Raw genomic sequence first — 23,011 nt, forward strand, 5'->3', positions numbered from 1 at the left:
TTAGAGAGTGCAAGTCTTTTCCTAAGCTGAACCCCAACCTGCCCCCCCAAGTCACAGACATGACCAGAAATGCACACAGATCCCAACGACGCCTCCCGCCACTCCTCGTATCTCCCCCCTCCACCCTCAACCTTCAGTCAAAAGCTCAGGGATCCAAAGGGCAAATATGTTTATTTACAAAATGCACAGCCCCTCCCTCGCAGCCTGCAATGCCTGGGGGAACGGGAGGTGTCAGGGCCTCACACACCTGAGACCCCAAGAGCACCTAGAGGGGCAGGGCCAGGGCGGGGCTGGAAGGACACACTGGTCCCACCCCCAATACACCAAATCAAGCAGTGGATAGGGCATGGAGGGACAGCACTCTCTCCGAGGTCAGGACCGTGTGTCCAGCTGGTTCATGTATTCCTGCAATGCCTTCAAACGGGCGTCTATTTCGGCCATGTCAGCCGCCTGGTAGTCGGAGCTGTACTCTGTGAGAGCAGGAGTGGGTGTCGGGGGCGGTGAGGGGCCTTAGGCCACAGGGAGCTCTGATGCCCCCAGTATCACCCCAGCAGGTTCTGAGGTATGTGAAGGGGAGATGTGGCATCCCAGGCTCACCTTTGATGGGGACCCAGCCCCCAGAATTGGCAGGGCGCCTCTGATGGCGGCCACGTTCCCTGGGGGTGGACTTCTGCAGCTGAGGGAGGCATGAAAGAGCTCAGGTACCCTCCTCCTACTCCTATCCCCAAATCCCACCATAAGTTCTGAATCTAAGGACCTCAGAAAAAATAAGAGCTGACACCTATTAGGCACCTATATGAAATAACTGTATCTTCACCAAACCCTGAGATGAATACTATTACCATCCCCATTTAACTGATGAAGAAACAGGCAGAGGCTGAGTAACTAGCCTAAAGTCACACAGGTGGTAGGAGACAGTTTGTGGTGCTCTAAGCCAGCGTCCCCTGCCCCCAGCCCACCCCCATTCTTCCCTGCTATCCCGTGGGCTCAAAACACTGTCCAGAGACATCTCACAGGCACCTTGGCAACCTGATCCCCAGAATGGAATCAAGAAGGGAACATTGGCTTCTGGTGGTTTCATGGTGCCCCTACCTCCTCCGAGGCCTGAGGAAAGATACTCACCATACTGGACCCACTCAAGGTCGTGGGACTGGGGGGCTTCCCGCGGTGACGGCGAACGCTAAGGAGGGAGGAATCAAGGACCAATGGATGGAGTCTTTGGCACCTCCCACCTCACCCCCCTCCGCGGTTTCAAGGCTTCATCACTCAATTTGCCTGCAAGACTGTTCCCAGTCTCCCCAGATGCCCGTATGCTGGCGGTCCTTTCCGCCAGCCCAAGTTTTACCCTCTAGGGAGGGATTCGGAGAAATCTTCGAACTCGCTGCAGGAGCTGGCAGACGAGCAGCGGCTGCGGAAACTGTCCACTGGAGGGAGGAGGAGACGGTGAGCTTCCAGCACCCGCCCGGCCCACCCAGCCCTCCTGCCGCCCCAGCGCGCTCCGCACGGTTACCCGAGGAGCTGCGGTTTCGGGAGCGGTTAGCCGCGTCCCCTCGGCCCGTCATGGCAGCAGGGGGACGAGTCTGGAGAGCCCAGGAGACGGATGGCCCGTCCCCGCTTCCACCGCTGCCCAATCGGTTCCGCTGCCGCTGCTGCTGCCTGGGGAACCGAAAGGAAACGCCTGCCTGTGCGTCCCGCTAGTTCGGGGAATGGCCTCGCGGGGCCCCTGTGCGTCATAGCCACGGCCGGTGAGCGGCTTGAGGTCACGCGAGGGAAGGAAAGAGATGGAGCAGGCGACAGGTGATGGGGACGGATGGGAGACGGGAACGGAGGAGGGTACAGGCCAGAGGACCAGGTAAAGCGGCAGATATGGGCAGGTGGGCAGGGAATGGACGCTAACTTCATTTTGATCTCTCTCAGCTTCTTCTCCTTGGCTTTCACGAAGGCTGTGGGGTCAAAGCGGGGCATGCGACCACCTAGGATGGGGTGGAAAGGTGTGGAGAGAAGAGGCTGGGGTCACAGGATAATGCCTCCACCACTCCAGCCCGTCCCACCTCCTCTCACGGGCAGCGCAGGGCTGGCACAGACCTGGAGGCGAGGGCGAGGGATGGGCAGGGCGGCCTTGACCCCGGGCCCCGCGGCCGCTGTCCCGGGATGAGGAGCGGGCGACGCCGCGGCCTCGCGACGTGGAGCGCTCCCGGGACGACGAAGCCCGGTCCTCCCGGGCTGAGCGCGGCACCACTGGCGGAGTCCGTCTCCTGGGAGCACAGGACCCACTGCCATGACAACTCCTACCCCAGTCCTCTTCCCCGACTTTGCCGTCCTCTAACCTTCAGGTCCATCCGTTTCTGGGCATTCACGCGTTGCATACGCACACGACCCTCCAGAACCCTCTCCCAGGCTCCGCCCCTCTCGGGGCCCCATTATCTCTTCCAAAAAGCACCACCTGTCGGTCTCCCACAGGTCTCCCACAGTCGAAACACCTTCTTCACCTGATCCTTCTTCCTCAGGTCTCCCGTAGTTCCCTGACTTTCCCTCACCAATTTTCCACCCCCCACCCCCCATCAGAACCTGCAGAAATCACCCAGATTCCCACCTGCTGGGTCACGCCCTTTCGTTCAGGTAGACCCTCGGGTCTCGTCCCTTCCCGGGTCCCTTTGTCCAACCCCAACCTCCTGAATGCCGCCTTAAGCCCTCCCATCTCTCCAGACCCCACTCACCTTTTCCAGCCCTCGGAGTCCTCTGCGCCTAAAGCCGGCCATTAAGCCCCTCCTACCCCGCCCTCCAGGCTCACTCAGGTTCCACTCACCGTCCCCAACCGGCCTGGGCCCCGCCCCCCTCGGCGAGCCCCAAGCCACCTGCCGGCCGGATTGGCTGCACGAGGCCCCGCCCACCCAGGGCCACGCCCCTCACCCCCTCCTATACGTGGCCAGCTCGCTGTTCAGCGACTTCAGCCGCACGCGCAGGCTCCGCTCTGACGCCTTCACCTCCTCCAGCTGCGGGAGTGGACAGGGGCGCTGAGGTTCAGTCTGCGTCCCTGGTCTGCGTCCCCGCAGGCCGCCCCCGCAGGCCGCCCGGCTCCCTCACCTCCTTAGCCAGGCGGCGGCCGTCTTGGCTGCGGCGCCCGGACTCGCGGTACCCGAGGCCGCGCTCTTGCCGCAGCTCCAGCTCCAGGCTGCGCACGAGCCCACGCAGCGCCTCGGCCTCCTGGCGCGCCGCCCGCCCAGCCAGCGCCTCCTCCCGCGACCGGCTCAGCTGCACTTCCAGCTCTCGCTTCTCAGACGCCAGACGCGACACCCTGGGCAGGATGGGAAGAAAGGGAAGAAAGCAAGAGTTGGGGCGTGTGGGGGGAACAGAGGGGCACGGTCCTTTCATCCCCATTCCTCCACGGGGGTGGGTACGCACCATTTCACCTCCCCCACAAAGGGGGAACCCTCCACACTCCCAGCTGCCCCCCACGGTCCCATCACCTCCCCTCCTCCAGCTCCCCCACGTGACAAGGAACATGGCCACATCACCCCCATCCAGCCCACGGGCGGACACAGCTGTGTTGAGTTCTAATTACACATCACTGATCTGTCCTCTATAACCTCAAAGCCTAAGCTTGAGGTGCTGACCCCAGCCCAGCCTCCCCTTGACCCCTTAGCTGCATCTCACTGCCTCCCCTTCACCAGAGGACTCTAAAATGCAAAATCAGGTCACTACAGTGCTTGAAACCCTTCTTCAAGAAAAAGATGTACATACACAAGCCTGTTACTTGCAGCACTATTTGTGATAGCAAAAGAGTGGAAATAACCAAAATGAACATCAACGGTACATCCACTAAACAGAGTACCACACAACAGCAAGAAGGAACAAGGAAAATCTCTATATACTGTCACCAAATGATGACCAGGATGTAAGGGTGGTTGTTTTTTTTTTAAGATTTATTTATTTTTAGGGAGAGGGGAAGGGAGGGAGAAAGAAAAACATCAACATTGATATGTAACAGATACATCGATCAGTTGCCTCTCACAGGCCCCCCAACTGGGGACCTGGCCCACAACCCAGGCATGTGCCCTGACTGGGAATCGAACTGGCAACCTTTTGATTCACAGGTTGACAATCATTGAGCCACACCAGCCAGGACAGGATGTAAGTTTAAAAATAGTACAGGAAAATGTTTAGTATGTCTCTTTATGTAAGAGAAAAGGGGGAATTATAAATTCTATATGTATTTTCAAAAATATATAAGGATAAATAAAAAACTTTTAAAAAGGAGGAACAGAAGTGGCAACAGGGATACAAGCTGGACCCTGCTGAATGTACCCTCTTTTTTAGTTTTGAATTTGAAACTATGAAAATATTTTCTGTAAATAAATTTTAACAAAAGCAATCACTAAAATTTTTAAAAGAAACTGGCTCAAACAGGTCTAACTGTATGTCAGAATTAGTGACATACTTGAGAATTATGTCAAGTGACAAAAAAAAAATTTTTTATTTTAACAAGCAGGAAATAGCCTAAGGACAAAAAGAACTACAAAATATCTTAAACTTCATTCAGTACTCTTATTATTAGTAATTATATTGGTATTATTAGGATAAAGAAAATAAATAATTATGTTATTATTACTAGAAACTAAGATTGTCAGTATGAGAAAAAGACATACAAATCAAAGAGGGTAAATAAACACAGACATCATTTTTCTCTTTCCAAAAATGTATCTACTTTCTGGCTCTTTCCACTTAAAAGTTATGAAAGCAATGTCCACCCAATGGGAAAGAGCACCCCTAATAACTAGACTATAATCTCTAAATACAATTTCCCACTAAAAGGAACCAGAACTCCTTGGAAAAATTACTTATACCACTTCTGAGCCTAGAAAGATTCAAGAAAGTTCAAAATATCTTGACATACCAGAAAACAAGGAAAGCGTCAAAGATTACTGGGGACCTTTCAAAAGGACCTAGGAGCCAAAATGAGGGTGTTCCTGCTGGCTAGAGATAAGACAATATGAGCATCAAACAGAATACCTGCCGCCCTGGCCAGTTGGTTCAGTTGGTTGGAGCATTTGAAGGTTGCAGGTTCAATCCCTGGTCAGGGCACATACCTAGGTTGCATGTTCACTCCCTGTTTGGGGTTGGGGCGCATGCAGCAGGCAACTGATCGATGACGTTTCTCTCTCACATCAATATTTCTCAAAAGACACTATTAAGAGAGGGCAAAGCAGTAGAAAAAGGGGAGGAGGGTTTCTGAAACACATAAAATTACCAAAGGGCTCATATCTTAACTATATGAAAAACAACTGGAAATCAAATAAAACAGACGACCAAAAGAAGAACAGACATGCTAGGTGAACAGGCAACTCACGCAAGAGTCAACCCAACTGACTACTAAACATATGAAAAAGTGCTCTACCTCATGGGTAACTAGAAAAACGCAAATAAAAACAAGGCGATGCTGGGCTGATGGGAATTTTATGAGAGGGATCCAGCTCGCAATGTCAGAACTTGTCAGTCCCAGCAGACCTGAAGGGAGGCAGCTACACAGCACCGCCAGGGCAGGTGTCTTTCAAAACCCTGATCTGATTAACCTATAGGTCTGATAACCACCTCACACTGGAAATATGAAAAACAGAGCAATACATTAACCATGGAGGTAAAATCAACAAAATCTAGATTGTAGGAAACTCCATAGGACAAATACCCTGGCTTCTTCCACAAATAAATAGCATGAGAAAAAGGGAAAGACGTAATAAATTAAAAGAGATTTAAGCCATGGATGGTGTGTCTCAGTGGATTGAGTGCCGGCCTGAGAACCAAAATGTCACTGGTTCGATTCCCAGCCAGGGCACATGCCTGGGTTGCAGGCCGGTCCCCAGTTGGGGGGCATGTGAGAGGCAACCACACATTGATGTTTCTCTCCCTCTCTTTTTCCCTCCCTTCTCCTCTCTCTAGAAATAAAATGTTTTTAAAAATAAAAGAGGTTTAAGAAACACATTACACATCGCAATGTGTAGCCATATTCAGATATTAATTCACACAAGTCAATTACACAAAGGTATTTGTGAGATAATCAGAGACCTGTCAACACATACACACACACTAAGAAATTTTTGTTAATTCTGTTGTATGGAATAACACTGCTTCTGTTTTTATTTTAAATGCCTTCATATGTTAAAGAAACATATTGAAGTATTTACAGAAGAGAAATGTCTGGAATTTGCTTCTCTGGGGAGGGCGGGTAACATAAGTTAAACAAGATGGACAAAATGTCATGACCGTTGAAGCTGGGGCACAAATACATGAATATTATACTATTGTCTACTTTTGTGTGTGCTTGGATTTTTCCTAATAAAATGTTTTTCAAAACCTGTGGCTCCCCCAAGCTCTCCAAGGAGCTTCCCAATCAGCCGCTTCTAGCAGATGTTTCCCCGCCCCCACGGCCCACCTCCCTCTCCTGCGGTGCTCCAGCCAAGCCTCTCTTGGCAAATGTAGTTCCCTGTCCTGGAACTCTCCTCCTTCTCCAGGCGGGAACGACTCCACTCATCCTTCAAACATCACCTCCCCAGGAAGCCTGTCTGTCCCCAGCCAGACTAGGTCACGTCCCTGTTCTCTGCTCTCCTGGCTCTCTGTACATTTCCTTCCGAGCTTCCTGGCTGGTGTTTATCACTGTTTTCTGTTTGGACCCTCCCCCCATGAGGACGGTCACCGGCTGTCTGGCCACTAGGTAGGAACTGGGCTGTGACCAGGCTGCATACATCCAACTCTGCTACACTCACTGCAAGCTGGGGGACCTCGGGCAGTTTCACTTCCCATCTCTGTGAAGTGGGACAAAAATAACAGCTACCGATAACATTGTAGGAATCTAGAAAGGATGCTTAGACCACGTCTGGCACTGAGTAAGAGTTCAATAAACATTAGTAGTGCCGGGTGATGTGCCTGGCACACAGCACGAACTCGTTAAATGTTGGATGAATGAACGAATAAATCTTGGGAGTCAGTGGATCAAAAAACTGTGGTACATTTACACAATGGAATACTATGCAGCAGAAAGAAAGAAGGAACTCCTGCCATTTGCAACAACACGGATGGAACTAGAGAGAATTATGCTTAGTGAAATAAGCCAGGCAAAGACAGAAAAATACCATATGATATCACCTAATACAGGAAACTAAAGAACAACACAAACAAAGGAACTAAATAGAACAAAGAGCAGAAGAGCAGTCAATAGGGGGGAGGGGGGAGGGAGAGAAGGGGGATAAGTAAGGGAAGGGATTAGTCAAAGAACCCGTATAAAAGACTCATGGACATGGACAACGGGGAGGGATATGATTGCGGGAGAGGGGGTGGGTTGGGTGGGGGAGAGAAATTAGGGAAAAAGGGGACAACTGTAATTGAAAAACCAAAATAAAAAAAATAAAAAATCTTGGGAGTCGTCCCAGACTCCCGAACTCCAAGGTGAGAACAGAAGCCACTGTCAGGCTGTGGGATCTCAGGGCAGAGGGCGCCTCCTTGTGGCCACCCTGGGAAACACACGCACGCACCAGGCCCCAGGGCAGCTCGTGAGGATGAACTGAATGAAGGTAGTTTATCCGGATCCCATCACTGCACAGCCACGCTCCTCCAGGAAGACCCACAGGGTCCTGCAGCCCCCTCAGCTCTCACACCGGGTGGGGAGAGGCCTGGGTCTCCTTGTCAGCGCCGAGGGCTCACTCAGTCCTGCGCTAGCAGCTGCCAACAGTACACAGTGGCTGGGGAACCTAAGGGGGCTGGGCCCTGGCTGCCTGGATTCCAGGTCTAGCTTGGCCATATTTCTCACTGCGTGACCTGGGGCAAGTTCTCTAAACTCTCTGGGCCTCAGTTTGCTCCTCTGTAACATAGGGACAATAGTAATGCCTACTTTGTAAAGATTAAATGTAGTAAAGTCCTAAAGCATTGAGCAGAGTCCCTGGCACCCAGTTAAATGCTCAAAAACATTTGCTACTGGTATTACTACTATTACTACTACTATTGCTACTATGCTACTACTCAAAATATTAGCCCTCCTCAATGTGTGGGGCCTCCTCCAGGCAGAGACCAAGTCCCCAGTTCAGCGCAGGGCACGCAGCAGGCACTTAATATAGGAAAAGCCTTTGCTCTCCTCACTTCATGCTTCCAGTTCCCTTGTTCTCGCCACGGTCCCACCTAACACAGGGCCTTTGCACATGCTGTTCCCTCTGCCTAGATCACACTTCCCTACCCCCTTCTCTGACCCACCCCAAGACCCCACCCGGTTCCTGTTCCAGCCTTCCATAGCACAGGCCCTCTTTCCTGACCAGTCCACCTCCATTCGCAGTGACACACTCGGTGGTTCTGTGGTGAACATCTCTCTGCGCCCCGCGTCAGTCACTCATGAGGGTCAGGAAGGGAACCGGAATAAAAGAGGCGCTGCCTATGGCACTTCCTCCCACCCTGTCTTTGCACTTGGTGTTCCCTTTGCCTGGAGCTTCAGCCCTTACCCGGGTGGGTCAGGTCCCCTTTCTGAGCTATCTGCCCTGCCCACTGGGTCTTCACACATCTGTATCCCCCATGGAACTAGGAGTCCCAGGACAGCAGGGCCAGGACTGTCTCAGTCACCACTGTGTCCCTAGCACCACCCACCACAAGAGGGGCACAGAGAACAGTTTAAATAAATATTGGAAGAATGAGGGACTGCCAACCTCCCAGCAGCACTGAGCATAGGACCCTGCAGTGCCTGAGGGGATGTGCCCCTCCCCCACCCCAGGCCACAACTGCCCACCCCTCCCTCACTCACTGCTCCCGCAGATGCCACAGCTCAGAATCCCTGGCGTCCCGAGGGTCCTGGCCGTCCAGCCCTCGAAGGCGGCCCAGCTCCTCCTTCAGTGAACGGATGATGCCCTGAAGGACCACGGGGTCTGGCTTACCCTGGTACGGGAGGGGCAGCGGGTAGTGAATCCTGAGGAGGGTTAGAATGGTGGCGTCTCAGAGGCCAAGAATCCCTGAGGGTATCTCCCAGATCCTGAGAGCCTCAGGGCAGGAAAACACACAGTTCCAAAACCTCACGGTCCTAGAGGCAGCCTCGTGCTCCCTCCCTGCGCCCTTCGCCCCGGTCAGCCTCCCCTGGGACCCTGCTACCTGCGCTCCCGGAACCTCTGGGCCATGCTGCCTGCAGACTAGCACAGTCCTGAGAGTCCATAGCAGGAGGCTCTAGGTCAGCGGTCCCCAACCTTTTTGGCACCAGGGATGGGTTTCGTGAAAGGCAATTTTTCCACAGACCAGGCTGGGGAAGGATGGTTTCGAGATGACTCAAGGGCATCATATTCAAGCTCACTTCCTGCGTGTGGCCCAGTTCCTAACAGGCCAGAGACCAGTATGGGTCCATGGCCCGGAGGTTGGGGACTCCTGTTCTAGATGACCTGACCTGGTCCCCTTGGCTGGAGGAACGTAGGACACCTTGATGAACTGCCCCACCAGGCGCTATTCATAGAAGATGGATAACTTCCCACTGGAAAATCCAGGAGCTGTTAACAAAGGGAGCAGACACTTTCCCCACCACCCAATGCCATTCCCAACTGCTTCTCCCTGCTGCCTCCTGCTATAAAGCCGGCCAGATATTCATTTTCCCAGCATCCCTTTCACGTGACCACTTCAGGACAAATATGGGAAAGGCCATGTGGCCATTCATGGCCAAACATTATAGGAAATCTGTCGGGAGTCTTCTGGGAACACTTTGGTTTTCCTGATAAAAACCAGGGGGAATTAGCAAGCATGGGCCTGGTCCTCCTCCTCTTGCTTTGATGCGCACGCAGTGCCTGCAGGGCCGACAGCCTTTTCGTGACCGTGAAGAGACACGGATGAAATTAAAAAGCCAACACGTTGAGGACGACAAAGGAAAACAAACAAAAAACCATATGGAGCCTGAGTCCCTAATAAAACTGGTGAGTGGCCATCACCTACCTAGACATCTTGGTAAGTGATAAACTATGGTTTGTTTAAGGCACTGGTACCGGCTGTCCTGCTTGTAACCAGCACTACACTGAATGACACAAAGCTCAACACCGAAGATTCCAAAAGCAAGGCTAAGCAACACCCCTACCGTGCCCTGGGTGTCAGGGGCTCCCGGGGTCTGACCCTGTCCTCTCCCACTTGCCCACCAGCCTGGACCTAAAACCAGCCCCGTGTCCCACCTGTCAAACTCCACCGAGTAGATGAGGATCAGGTAGCGCTTGGAGTTGAGCTGCGCTGACCTCGAGGCCAAGGGGCCTGGGCGGCCCCCCATCTTGCGGTTCCGCAGGGACTCCAGATCCGTGTAGGTCAGCAGGTCAAGGGTGACCGACTCACTGCTCTGTCGGGAGAGGATGGGAGGAGCTGCCACTAGGCCCAGCATGGCCATACCCAGAGCACAGGACCCACACACCCGGGCCACACTCCACATGGTCTCTGGGCTGTCTCCTACGCTGCACCTGAGGAACAAGATGGCCCTGTCCAAGGTGCTGGCACAAGGACCTCATCAGAGGGAAAAACTAGAAAGAACCTAAATGCGCAGTCCTGGGGACAGCTTGGGACTGTGGCTGTCCACATACTATCCACAAACCCCTGGGGACCCCTGAGACCCTTTCAGGGAGGCCAAGAGGTCAAAACAATTTGCATAATAATACTAAGATGTCACTTGCCCTTTTTGCTGTGTTGACAGTTGGACTAGTGGTGCGAAAGTAACGGTGGGTAAATATGCTGGTGCCCATTAGCTGAAATTCAGCCAGTGGCACCAAATGCACTAGCAGTCACTGTACTCTCCCGTGCCATGCAGTCTTGGGGGACCCGGGGGCGAGGGGAGATAGAGAAGGCAGCGAGATAGATCGATCACGGGAAATGAAACCTGTGAATATTCTTAATGATGCTGTAAAAATTGTTAATTTTACTGCATCTCAACCCTGCGAACACAGCTCTGTACAACTCTGTGACCAAAGGGGAAGTGCGCCCCCTGCTGCCCACCCACGTGCAGCCGTCGTCCCGGGAAGAGCCCTCATGCAGGCGAGCTTTGAACTAAGGCAGCCACTTTTGCAGGGAACACTGTTTTTACTTGAAAGAACCACTGTCAGACGAAACCAGGGTTCTTCAGCCTTGGGTATCCAGCTGGCATTTTCTCAGAAATGAACAGAGTGAACCTGCCATGTACAGAAAGGCAGCTGACACTGTTTGTTGCCAATAATTGGGAAATCTTGTGTCTGCTACCACGTGCTTGACGGCTTCTGGATATTCCTTTTCTGGTGAGATCAGTGAGGATATTAGCAAACGTGACTTCCTGATATTGGATAATGAAATGTGACAACATTTCAAAGAGCTGCACAACTCAATGAACCAATATTTCCAAATGACCCATATGTGCTGTTACAAAACGGGTAAAGTACCGAGGAAAAGTGCAAGATACACCAGTAGATATTAAGTACCAGGGTACAGGAAGTTCACTGTTATTTATTCAGATTCCACACTGCAACCAACCTGCCCAGTTTTAATGTGTCAGCTAAAAAGGATACACACAATTATCTGAAAAAGCTCCTAAAGGACTCCCTGTACAACTACCTATCCACTTGAGGTAGGTTTTTCTGCATATACTTCAACCAAAACATATCACAATAGACTGAATGCAGGAACACACAGGAGAATATGTGTGTTCTATTAAGTCAAATATTAAAAAGATTTGCAAAAATGTAAAGCAATGCTACATTCCTTCCTAATTCATTGTTTTAGAAAATATATTTTTCATAAATATGTTACTGAGGTTAACATATAATAGCATTATTGTTATATTTAGGTGAATTCAGAGATATCTTTGAATTGGTTTAGGTTTTATTTGTAGTGTGGCAACAAATATTGATAGATAAATCCTGCATAAACAAAATTTTTTTGGTGTCTTCAATAATTTTTAAATTCTTTAAACTATAAAAGGATCTTGAGACCAAAACGTTTCAGAACCACTGGGTTAGAGAAATCATGATGAAGGGATCCCATGGAATACTAGGCAACCACTAACAAGGAAGACAAACTCAAAAGTTCCCAATAAAAATAGACAATACCAGTATAGCACTTATTATAACCCAGGCATTATTCTAAACTTGTTTCATATAACTCATCTAATCTTCACAGCACTGTGCAATGGGGACCACTATCATCCCCATAGTACAGATGGGGAAACTAAGGCATTGAGGGGAAGTAGCTGGCCCAGGCTCCTGGCTGGTAAGTGGCAGTGGTGGGTCTGAACTCAGACTCCATGCTCCCGGCTCTTGTGCTATTATGGCTACAGATGCTGAACCGTTAACAGTCTGGGGTGAGGGATGGAAAAGGGATGATGAGGGACTCTCGCTTTCTAAGTCACAATTACATGAGCACACGTTTTATCTGTAATCAGAGAAATAATGTGCTTCACAGTTTTAAGATGACATCTAAATCATTCCCTGTCACCCTGTTTCAATATGCCTTTTTACCTATTACTACTTTTAACTACTTGACATCATTTTATTTTCAACTGTCTGTCTCTCCCACTAGAACGCCAGCTTCATGAAGACAGGGACTTTTGTCTCTGTGTTCACTGTTTTACTCACATGCCAAGAACAGTGCAATAAAAGGAATGATTGGCCATATTCACAAAGGTAACTAAATTGTTATGAAATATTGTTGAAACTTTCAAAAGCAGGTTACAGAATACCTTGGGAAATATAGCAAATATACACAGGGAGGGGCAAAAGTAGGTTCACGGTTGTTCATATGGAAAATAATACAATAAATAATAAATAATAATACAAGAATAAACTCTGTTTTGTGTACTCTCAACTGTAAATCTACTTTTGCTCCACCCCGGATAATTATAGATCTAAACGCGCACACACACACTCAGAGTTTCATAAATAAATAGAGAAATGGAGACATGACCAGAGTGATTTTCACCAAAATATTACCAAGAGTGAAGTGATTTTTCCTTTCTTCTTTACATTTCTCTGTAACTTGAATATTCTCCATGAGAATAACTCTCATTAGAATCAAAATAAGCCATTCACATTTGGGAAAGGAAAAATAAAGAGATAGCCCTGTGCTTCAATGAAAGCGAAGACAGAAGGTCTTGCATACATCAGATGGGCATCTACGCCCCAGGAATCCGGAGTACCAAAACCTCCCCCAGCCCCCACCCCTGGCCCTACCTGAGTCAGGGCAGACTCCAGCATGTTACAGAAGATGTTGAACTGTTTGAAGTTCCCTGTCTTGTGAGTCAAATCTTCAATGACTAAGTGGGGAGAAAAGTTCTTCCTGAGGTCTGACCACTTGTCCCATTCAAGGGCCAAGCATCCAAGCTTTCCGATTTCCCCTGACACCAGTGCCTCTGGCCTGAGGGATAAGCCCTACACCCCCTCCCAACCTTAGAGCTTTTCTGGCCAGCTAGAAGAGGCAGGTGGGCAGGATCCCAGGTGGCCTGGTCTTCTCAGAGAAGCTGATCCCGGGGAAGACCAGGTGAGCCCACCCAGGGTAGGCACACTCACAGCTGGCATCAAACTCGCCCCGCCACTGGTCAGCCGTCATCCGGTCCTCCACCTCCAGCTCTAGCACCTGCCCAGACACCAACACCCGCACGGCATGCTCCACACCCCGGAACATGTAGTCCACCTGCAGGCCGGCTGGCTGGTCCATGGCCAGTGTCCCTGGAGGAGGGGATGAGACAGAGACCCAGAGAGGCTGAGAGTCCAGGCTCAGGAGCTGGAAGGCCGGAATTCATTTCCTGGCTCCACCATTTACCAGCTGTGGCACCTTAGAAAAGAGACTGTGCCTCAGTTTCCTCACCTGGAATATGGGTATAAGAACAGCACTGACCTCATAGTGTTGTCATGAGGATTAAATTGGACAAAGCACATAAAAGCACTCAGAGCTCTGTCCTGCACGTTACTATGCCCAATATTAAGACTATTGATTATTTATTAATCCTTATATTCATTATATATTTATTATTATTCACTCATCGATCAGGAAACATTTGTAGAGGAAAGTCCAGCTGGAAAAGGGGACAGAGAGTATTGAGGCCAGGTGGGGCAGGGATTTCAAACAGGGGGTCAGGGCAGGCCTCTGTTAGATGCTGACATTGGAGTAGAGACCTGAAGGTGGTCAGGGAGCCACCATGTGACCAACTCTCCAGGGAGAGTGGTCCCCATGGAGAGAATAGCCAGTGCTATTGTTATGCGTGTGTGTGTGTGTGTGTGTGTGTGTGTTTAAAGATGTTATTTATCTATTTTTAGAGAGAGGAGAAAGAGAGAATGAGAGGGAGAGAAACATCAGTGTGTGGTTGCCTATCACGTGCCCCCAACTGGGGACCTGGCCTACAACCCAGGCACGTGCCCTGCCTGGGAATCGAACCTCGACCCTTTGGTTCGCAGGCCAGTGTTCAGTCCACTGAGCCACACCAGCCGGGGCTATATATTATCAACGACACACGTAAACCACTCACAGTGAATGAAAAACTAATTTCATTAATTAGCCTATCGTAAGCATAAGCACCTTCTCTCAGCCCTAGAGCCACTAGTCACTGTCAGCTCTAGAGGCGCCGGAAGAGAGCCAGGTCTCCACCGCAACCTGGATTCTAGGGGCCGGATCAGAATGAGCGCCGCAGGCTGCCTGGGTTCATATCCAGGTTCAGCTCTGCGCACAGACATGAGCGAGTTACCCAACCTCTTCTGGAGCCAGATTCCTTATCTTTAAAGCTCCTGCCACCCTGGGTGCTCAGATCGGAGATCGGAGATCAGATTACAGCCCTACCCCAGGAGGGTGGCAACAGGTCAGTGGTATAAAACTGTCAGGGGGTGGGAGGAGGGAATGCGGGGGGGGGGGGGGGGCTTGTTCTTTTGGCGAAGGTGGCCGGGGAGGCCCCGCTGAGCAGAGGCCTGAAGGGAGGCAGAGAGACAGCGAATGCTGGGGAAGGCCGTCCAGGCAGAGGGAACAGCCAGGTAAAGGCCCCAGGTGAGTAGTTCCTAGTTCGTTCTAAGAACAGCAAGGAGGGCAGCGAAGGAGGAAGGGGGATGTGCGATGAGAGCAGAGGTGTCCGGGCCAGACGGTGCTCAAGCAGGACAACTCGGTGCTCACGCAGGACAACCCGGCAGGATAACAGTGCCCCCATCTCCTTGGACGGGCATGAGAATTAAACGAATTGATCATGTTAAAGTCCTTGGAGAGACCGAGCCATGCCCAGCATACAGCAAATGCTCAGTGCCTACTGGCACGTCGTCATCATCATTGTTGCTTTGTGGTTTCTTTTCTTTTTTTTTATTATTTATTTATTTTTAGAGAGGGGAGAAAGGAGAAAGAGGGGGAGAGAAACATCACTGTGTGGTTGCCTCTCACTCGAGCCCCCAACTGGGGACCTGACATGCAACCTAGTCATGTGCCCGGACTGGGAATCGAACCAGCGACACTTGGCTCGCAGGCCGACGCTCAATCCACTGAGCCACAGCAGCCAGGGTTTGCTTGTGGTTTCTGAGCTTGAAGGGACTACAGGCAAGGCAGGCCCATGCCTCCCCAGGCACAGATAGGGAAACTGAGGCTCAGCAAGGAAAAGAGCCCTGTCCAGGGTCCCACTGCTGCTCCAAAGACAGAGCCTCCCAGGGCTGCCCTGGACCCGGATCATGGGGACCTCTCCTGGGCCTGATCTTCTCTCTGCCGTGGCCTTCTTTCATCCTCACAGCTACGGACACCCCAGGAGCCGCACAACGTCACAGTCCCGTTACCTCCCCACCCACCGTACCTAACTCCTGGGAGAAGAGCAGGAAGGGGGCCCACCTACCCCACCCTGCTGCCCACCTTCCAGCTCTCCTCCCTCCCCACTCCCCCACACAGGCCCCCCATTCCCGCCCCAAGGAGAGTGGCCTTTCCAAATCCAAGAGGCCTGAAACATTGGCCTCCACCTCAGTCACCAGCTATAAGCCCCTGAATACTCTCCGCGAATTCAACCCTTCCCCTAACCCACCTGCCTCCCTCACCCCCACAGACTTCGCGCACCCCAACCCTCCCCTCTTCTCGGCACGTGGGGAGCGCTCAGCCATGGCTGACAGAATGAATCGCACACCTGCAAGCCCGGGCCCCCTTCCTGACCCGGCTCCCCGTCACTCTCTCCCCAGACGGCCCTAAGGTCCCGCGCTCCCCTCCCCTCCCCTCTGCGGACCCCCCCCCATTCCAGCCCTGCCCCTCTCCTCTCCCCTCCCCAAGTCGCTTGCTTCCGTCCTGCCCTCCCAGATTGGGAGAGCCTGGGGGCGCGGAGGGGGCACATTGCCCTTCCCCCTGCAGCAGCACCATGTTCTCCTGGGGCTCCTCCACATCGTACCTGAAGTTTGCCCCCTCATTAATCCGCCCCGATTCTGCCTGCATATTTGCCCAAGGTTCTGCTCCTCACACCCCCCACTTTCAGTCTGCATTCCGTCGCCCCCGTATTTCACCTGAATTCTGTTCCCTCCTAAATTCTATGTAAACCCCTCTCCCCCAGACTCATATTTCCCACCTTTCCTTTGGAGAGACGCTCCTGAACACTCCCCCTCCCATCCTGGGGTTCCCCCGGCCTAGAGCCCCTCCTTCCCTTCTCCCCACACCCCAGCTCCCCAGCCAACCCTGTCCTTCCACCTGCACCCTCTATTCCTGCTCTGCGACCAGCGGCCCATCCTGGTGGCTGGGTTTGTTCTAGGCCCATGTCTGTCCTATCTCCTCTGCCCCGCCTCAGCTTCTAGAGGCCACATCCCAGCATCCCAGCCGGGTCACTCTGCCCTAGCCACCCCCAAATGTCAGCACTTCAACCCTGCACGCTCCGTGTGGACACCCCAGAGCCCCACTCTGGCCCACACACCTCACTCCATTTCTGGGGCCTCATGGCATCATGGCTTCTGCACACACACAAGTTCCCAGCCCCGGCCCTCTCTCCCTCTCATCATTCACTAAGGTGACCTCCCCGCTCCAGTTCCAGGGTTACATCACCACCCCTGGCCCCTCCTCCCAAATTACACTCCCCTAGATATTTCAGATTTCACTGCCCTCACCGCAGGGCCGGAGCTGAGAATCCTCCAGGCTGGACTCCCCGAAGACAAATCCACATCACCATCTCCCACACGGGACATGGTAAGTGCCCACCCCTGGCAGCCCCACCCCATGGTGTTTTCCCACTCTCTGCAGCCCCACCCCCACCCCCACATATTTCAGCCCAGGCATGACCTAGTGGGACTCTTCCATGCAGCCCACTGCTCACCACACACACACACACACACACACGCACGCACACACACACACAGCCTGGCCCCCATTCTGAGATCACATCCCACCATGTGGGTGAATTTGAGCTGCACTGAATCTCCTCCACCCCGCTTTGCTTGGTTGGTGCTCCCCCAGAATATAGACCAAAGCCTTCCACAATAACCCCCAGAATGGATAGACCCAAAAACCCTTTAGGACACCCCATAATCCAGACCTCCATAGTGCACACTGCAGCCCACTGCAACCCCCTGGGGTATCCGGACCCCCTCCCCCACTTTTCTTCCAAAGCTCTTACCTTAGATAAGGCCCATGCACACTTATCAGCCAAAGACTCACCCTTCATTCTGCTCTGTGGCAGGTGTTGTAACCATCCCTGTTTCACAGAGGGTAAACTGAGGCCTTCCCAGGACCCCACAGCAGACTGGAATGCTTGTCCCCCTACTCATCACCCAGGTGCCCTTCCCTGGCCACCTCCCATTGCCCTGCATAACTCTGTTCCTTTCCCTCCCAGCACTCATCTAAAAGTGGCTTCACACCTTAAGCATCACACATGCTACAGGCTTGGGACTCCTGGGTTCAGGATCCAGCTCCTCCACTTACCCTCTCTGGGCCTCTCCCCATCAGGAAAGTGGGGATCCCACCTCATGGCATTGTTGTGGGGATTCATTAAATACGTATAAGGTGCTGCAAACAGTGGCTGGCACTCAGTCAGCTGTTACCTTGTGTGCACCTAGTTGATGATCAGGTGCCAGAACGGAAACCCGTGAGGGTACAGCCATTTTGATCATTCCTGTATGCTCCGCACCCTGGGCCAAGCACAGATTAGGGGCAGCTTGGGGATTAATGGATGATGCCAGGAAATGGGGGACTAGACACTGGAGATACAGCCAGGTCTCTCCCCTCAGCTCACTCTTTGTCATTGACCAGGTCTCAGCTCCAGTGCCCACTCCTGCAGGAAGCCCTCCCTGACTCCCAGGCTAGGTGAGAACTGTCTCAGTCACCAGCATCTCCAGCAGAGGACCAGCCACAGAGGGGAAGCTTAATGATGAGAGAGCTCCTGCCCAGGCTCTGAGATGGCCTGTTTGGCTCAGGGAGGGCCGCAGGCCTTGGCAACACCTCAGATGTCTAATGAAACTGTGGGATCCTGGGCAGGGTCCCAAACCTACAGAAGCAAAACCTCCGGGAGTGGGCCCAGGAATCTGCATTGCTTACAAACTCCCCAGAACTAACTAGAGCTGAGTCCTTCTGCCCTTGGCCACCACAATCTCCCCAGTTTATTACCACTGTCTAGACCCATCCAAGACCCTCCCAACTCAACAGTCCTGCCCTATAAGACAGGGAGACCAACTCCCCCCTGAAATGGTGATGATGGTGCTATATTTAGCACAAGTAACCTTTTAGGTGCCTATGTGCACTTCTAAGTGCCAAGTTCTTTATTCACATGGAGCCAGCACTGTAGTGGGCGGAGTCTAAGAATCCCAGTGGACTGAATGGAAAAGAAGACCCATATCTATGCTGTCTACAGGAGACCCACCTCAGGATGAAAAATACACACAGACTAAAAGAATGGATAAAGATAATTCATGCATATGGAAAAGAAAAAAAAGCTGGGGTTGCAATACTCATATCTGCCAAAATATACTTCAAAACAAAGGATATAGTAAGAGGCAAAGAAGAACACTACATAATGATAAAGGGAGCAATCCAACAAGAGGAGAAAACTCTTGTAAACATTTAGGCATCCATCATAGAAGCATCTAAATATATAAAGCAAATCTGGATGGACGTAAAGGGAGAGATCAACAGTAACACAGTCAGAGTCGGGGAATTTAACACCCCACTGACATCAATAGATAGATCTTCCAGACAGAAGATCAACAAGAAAACAGAGCCTGAAATGACACACTAGATCAGATGGATTTAATTGGTATCTTCAGAGCATTTCACCCCAAAGCAGCAGAACATGTATTCTTTTCAAGTGCACATGGAACATTTTCTAGGACAGACCACATGTTAGGACATAAAACAAGTCTCAATAAATTTAAGAAGACTGAAAGCATATCAAGCATCTTCTCTGACCACAATGGTGTGAAACTGGAAATCAATTACAAGAAAAAAACTGAAACAAGCAAAGACATGGAGGCTAAATAACATGTTACTAAACAATAACTGTGTTAACAATGAGGTCAAGGTAGAACTCAGAAGATACCTTGAAACAAATGAAAATGATAACACGACCACCCAAAATCTATGAGACACACACACGGACCTAAGAGGGAAATTCACAGCATTACAGGCCTATCTCAAGAAACAAGATAAATCTCAAATAAACAATCTAACTTTACACTTAAAGGAACTTGAAAAAGAACAATAAACACAGCCCAAAGTGAGTAGAAGGAAGAAAATAACAAAGATCAGAGCAGAAATAAACAAAATAGAGTCTAAAAGAAAACACAAAAGATCAATGAAACCAAGAGCTGGTTCTTTGAAAAGATAAACAAGGTGGACAAACCTTTAACCAGACTCATCAAGAAAAAAAGAGAGAGGGGATCCAAACAAAATCAGAAATGAAAGAAAAGAGGTAACAACAGACTTCACAGAAATAAGAGATGAAGAGAAACTATAGGCCAACAAATTGGAAAACCTGGTATAAATGAATACATTCCTAAAAACACACAATCTTCAAAATTGAATCAGGAAGAAAATCAGAGAATCTGAATAGATACATTACAACTAGTGAAATTGAAGCAGTAATCAAAAAACTCCCAACAAACAAAATCCTGGACCAGACGGTTTCACAGGTGAATTTTACCAAACATTCAAAGAACTAACACGTATCCTTCTCAAACTACCCCAAAAAATTCAAGAGTAAGGAAGACTCCCAAGCTCATTTTACAAGGCCAGCACTATCCTAATTCTAAAACCAGATAAACGCACTACAAAGAAAGAAAATTATAGGCCAATATCCCCGATGAACATAGATGCTAAAATCCTAACAAAATATTAGCAAATTAGATCCAACAATAAATTAAGAAGGTTATACACCATGATCAAGTGGGATCCATTCCTGGGATGGAAGCTTGGTACGATATCCACAGATCAATAAACGTGATATACCACATAAACAAAATGAAGAATAAAAACCACATGATCATGTCAATATGTCAATAGATGCAGAAAAAGCATTTGATAAAATCTAGCACCCATTTATGAGAAAAACTCTCAGGAAAGTCGGAATATAGAGGGAACATACCTCAATGTTAAAAAGGCCTCATAGAACCCTGGCTGGTGTGGCTCAGTGGATTGAGTGCCAGCCTGGGAACTGAAAGGGCACCGGTTCGATTCCCAGTCAGGGCACCTGCCTGGGTTGTGGGCCAGGTCCCCAACTGGGAGCATGCGAGAGGCAACCAATTGATGTAATCTCTTGCACATAGATGTTTCTCTCCCTTCCTCTCTCCCTTCCCCTCTCTTTAAAAATAAATAAAATCTTAAAAAAAGTGAAAGGTGAAAGGAAAAAAATACTCATAGACAGACAACAGCGTGATGATTACCAGGAGAAAGGGCGTGGGGAAGTAGAAGAGTGTAGCGGGATAAATGGTGATGGAGAGAGACTGGACTTGGGGTGCTGAACACACAATACTGTATACAGATGATGTATTATAGAATTGTACCCCTGAAACCTATATAATTTTATTAATCAATGCCCCGCAATAAAGTCAATGTAAAAAGGAAATAAATAATAACAACAACAAAAAAAAGAATCCCAGTGGATATAAACAAACACTAATATATGTGGGGTGGTAGCGTTATAAGAAAACTAAAACCAGGTGGCAAGGGGCCAGGGAGTGTGACAGAAGCTATTTTAGCTGGGGTGGTCAGCGAGGGCCTGTCTGTGAAGTTGACATTTGGAAAGAGATCTGCGGGTAGTGGAGAAGCGGTGTAGCTAGATATTTCGGGGCGAGGGGGATGTAATCCAGAGGGGACAGCAAGTACCTTCTTCAGGTGGGATGGTAGTTTACTGTTTGAGTGACAAGAGGAGGCCAAGGTGGCTGCAGCAAGATGAGCAAGGGGGAGTGGCGGGAGTTCAGGGCAGGGAGGAGAGAAAGCTGGATCACGTGGGGCCTGGCGGGCTTGGCAAGGACTTCTGCATGAGATGGGAGCAACATGACCTGACTTTTGTTTAAACAAGATCCCCCTGTAGCGGGGACAAGGGCACAGGCAGGGAACCCAGTGAGTTCACAGCAGAGACCAAGTAAGAACAGGTGAGGGCTGAGATGAGAGCGGCAGCAATGAACGTGGTGAGGCACGGCTGGATTCTGCATGTTCTGAAGGTAGAGCAGATGAGATGTGCTGACTGACAGAGCACGTGTGAGCGAGAGAAAAAGGAGTGAACGGCAACTCCAAGGTTTTGGTCCCAAGCTCCTGGAAGAATGGAAATATCATGAACTGGATTTGGAGGCTGAAATGGGGAAACCAGTTAGATTTGGGATAAGGTCTGGATCTCAGATGGACTTCCAAATAGTCGGCCACTGGATATGTGGCTCTGCTGTTCACAGGAGGGGCGGAGATCCAGACTGGAAATATCACTATGTAAAAGACTATTGGAGGCCCCGAAACTGCATGGTGAATGGCATAGTCAGAGGAGAGGTCATTCCACCGTTGTTGATGAAGCCGAAACACAAAGGGTCAACAACTCGCCCAGGCCACCCTGATATGCAATGAAAGGGCCAGTGGCAAAGCCAAGATTGAAACTCAAGCAGACCAACGCCAAAGCCACACTAGGGCTGTTAGGGAGTTTGAGAGCTAATTCACATAACACACTTGATAGGTGCCTTACACACAGTAAGCCCTCAGTAAAGGCTATGCCTTCCACCTCATTAAAGCACACACTCATCTGTAGAGGCCTCGCTCCCTCACTCCTCGGTTTGGCTTCTACATACGCCCTCCACCCAAACCAAGGCTCCTAACTCCGCGCAGGGACCTCCGCCCCTCCATACTGCGCCACATTAATAATCCTCTGCCTTAAAACTTCCCATTACATCGCTATACTACAGGGCTATATTACAAAGGCATTTCTGTATTTTACCTCCTGCTGTCTCCTGCTTTACACAGTCCTCATTAAAGACCCTCCTGCGAAATACAAAACCCCTCCGACTCAGTCTGCTCTCTGCCCCCAAAAACGTCCTTAAAGCACCCACCCGTGTTAAGAGGCACGCCCCCCTCCCGAGTCCCACACTGCTGGGTCAGCTGCCCGCCGCAGCCCACTCTCCCCAAGAGCACCCCCTCCCCCCATGATTGCTAACCCAGCCCGCGCACCCTCTGCTCCCTCTGCCTCTCACCTTCTCGGCGGCTACCCCTCCTCGCGAGCGGTTCAACTGCCGAAGCTCCAGCCCCGCCCCAGTATCCGGCTTTCTCACTTCTGATTGGCTCTGGATTATTCACGGTCAAGTTCCTATTAGTCAAACAGACGCCCGTCACTCTGTCCCGCCCCAAAGAAGAACCCGCCCTCCAAAGCTTGTAATTGGTCAACTCTGAAGAGAGGTTCCGAAATGGGTCGGGTCATCGGACTCCTTTCCAATCACTACGAGCTAATAGATATACTGCCAGTCATAGGAAAAGGGTTGTCCCTTGGAGAGGGGAGGAAATCCCGGAAAAAGCCACTTGACTCCGCCCATCACCCCCTGCGACAGGGTAAGCTGCGCCCAAAGGTAAGGAAAGGCTGAGGGGGTGTGGGAGAGTCAAAGGCGCATGCGTACAGGAGGAGGTT

At 50.7% G+C, this 23,011-nt stretch overlaps 1 protein-coding gene across 4 annotated transcripts; it reads right to left on the reverse strand.

Moving 5' to 3' along the window:
- Positions 1-152: 152 nt before the first annotated feature.
- LOC149994969 (centrosomal protein CCDC61-like) lies at positions 153-22,630 on the reverse strand. 4 transcript variants are annotated; one of them, XM_090260540.1, is made up of 14 exons: positions 22,584-22,630; positions 13,509-13,667; positions 13,173-13,255; positions 10,167-10,324; positions 8,774-8,935; positions 3,085-3,295; positions 2,911-2,993; positions 2,086-2,255; positions 1,898-1,973; positions 1,511-1,656; positions 1,346-1,424; positions 1,123-1,180; positions 598-676; positions 153-470 (listed from the first exon to the last, which is right to left on the reverse strand). In XM_090260540.1, the coding sequence occupies exons 2-14, from the start codon at positions 13,654-13,656 to the stop codon at positions 373-375; spliced, it is 1,551 nt and encodes a 516-aa protein (XP_090116666.1). In that variant the 5' UTR covers positions 13,657-13,667; positions 22,584-22,630; the 3' UTR covers positions 153-372. The 4 variants fall into 4 exon arrangements, with proteins under 4 accessions (XP_090116666.1, XP_090116667.1, XP_090116668.1 ...); XM_090260541.1 differs by lacking the exon at positions 22,584-22,630 and adding an exon at positions 22,561-22,577; XM_090260542.1 differs by lacking the exon at positions 22,584-22,630 and adding an exon at positions 22,331-22,351.
- Between the last annotated feature and the right edge of the window lie 381 nt (positions 22,631-23,011).

This window comes from Furipterus horrens, unplaced genomic scaffold (assembly GCF_987537825.1).
Source record: "Furipterus horrens unplaced genomic scaffold, mFurHor1.1.pri manual_scaffold_13, whole genome shotgun sequence".
NCBI lineage: Eukaryota > Metazoa > Chordata > Mammalia > Chiroptera > Furipteridae > Furipterus > Furipterus horrens.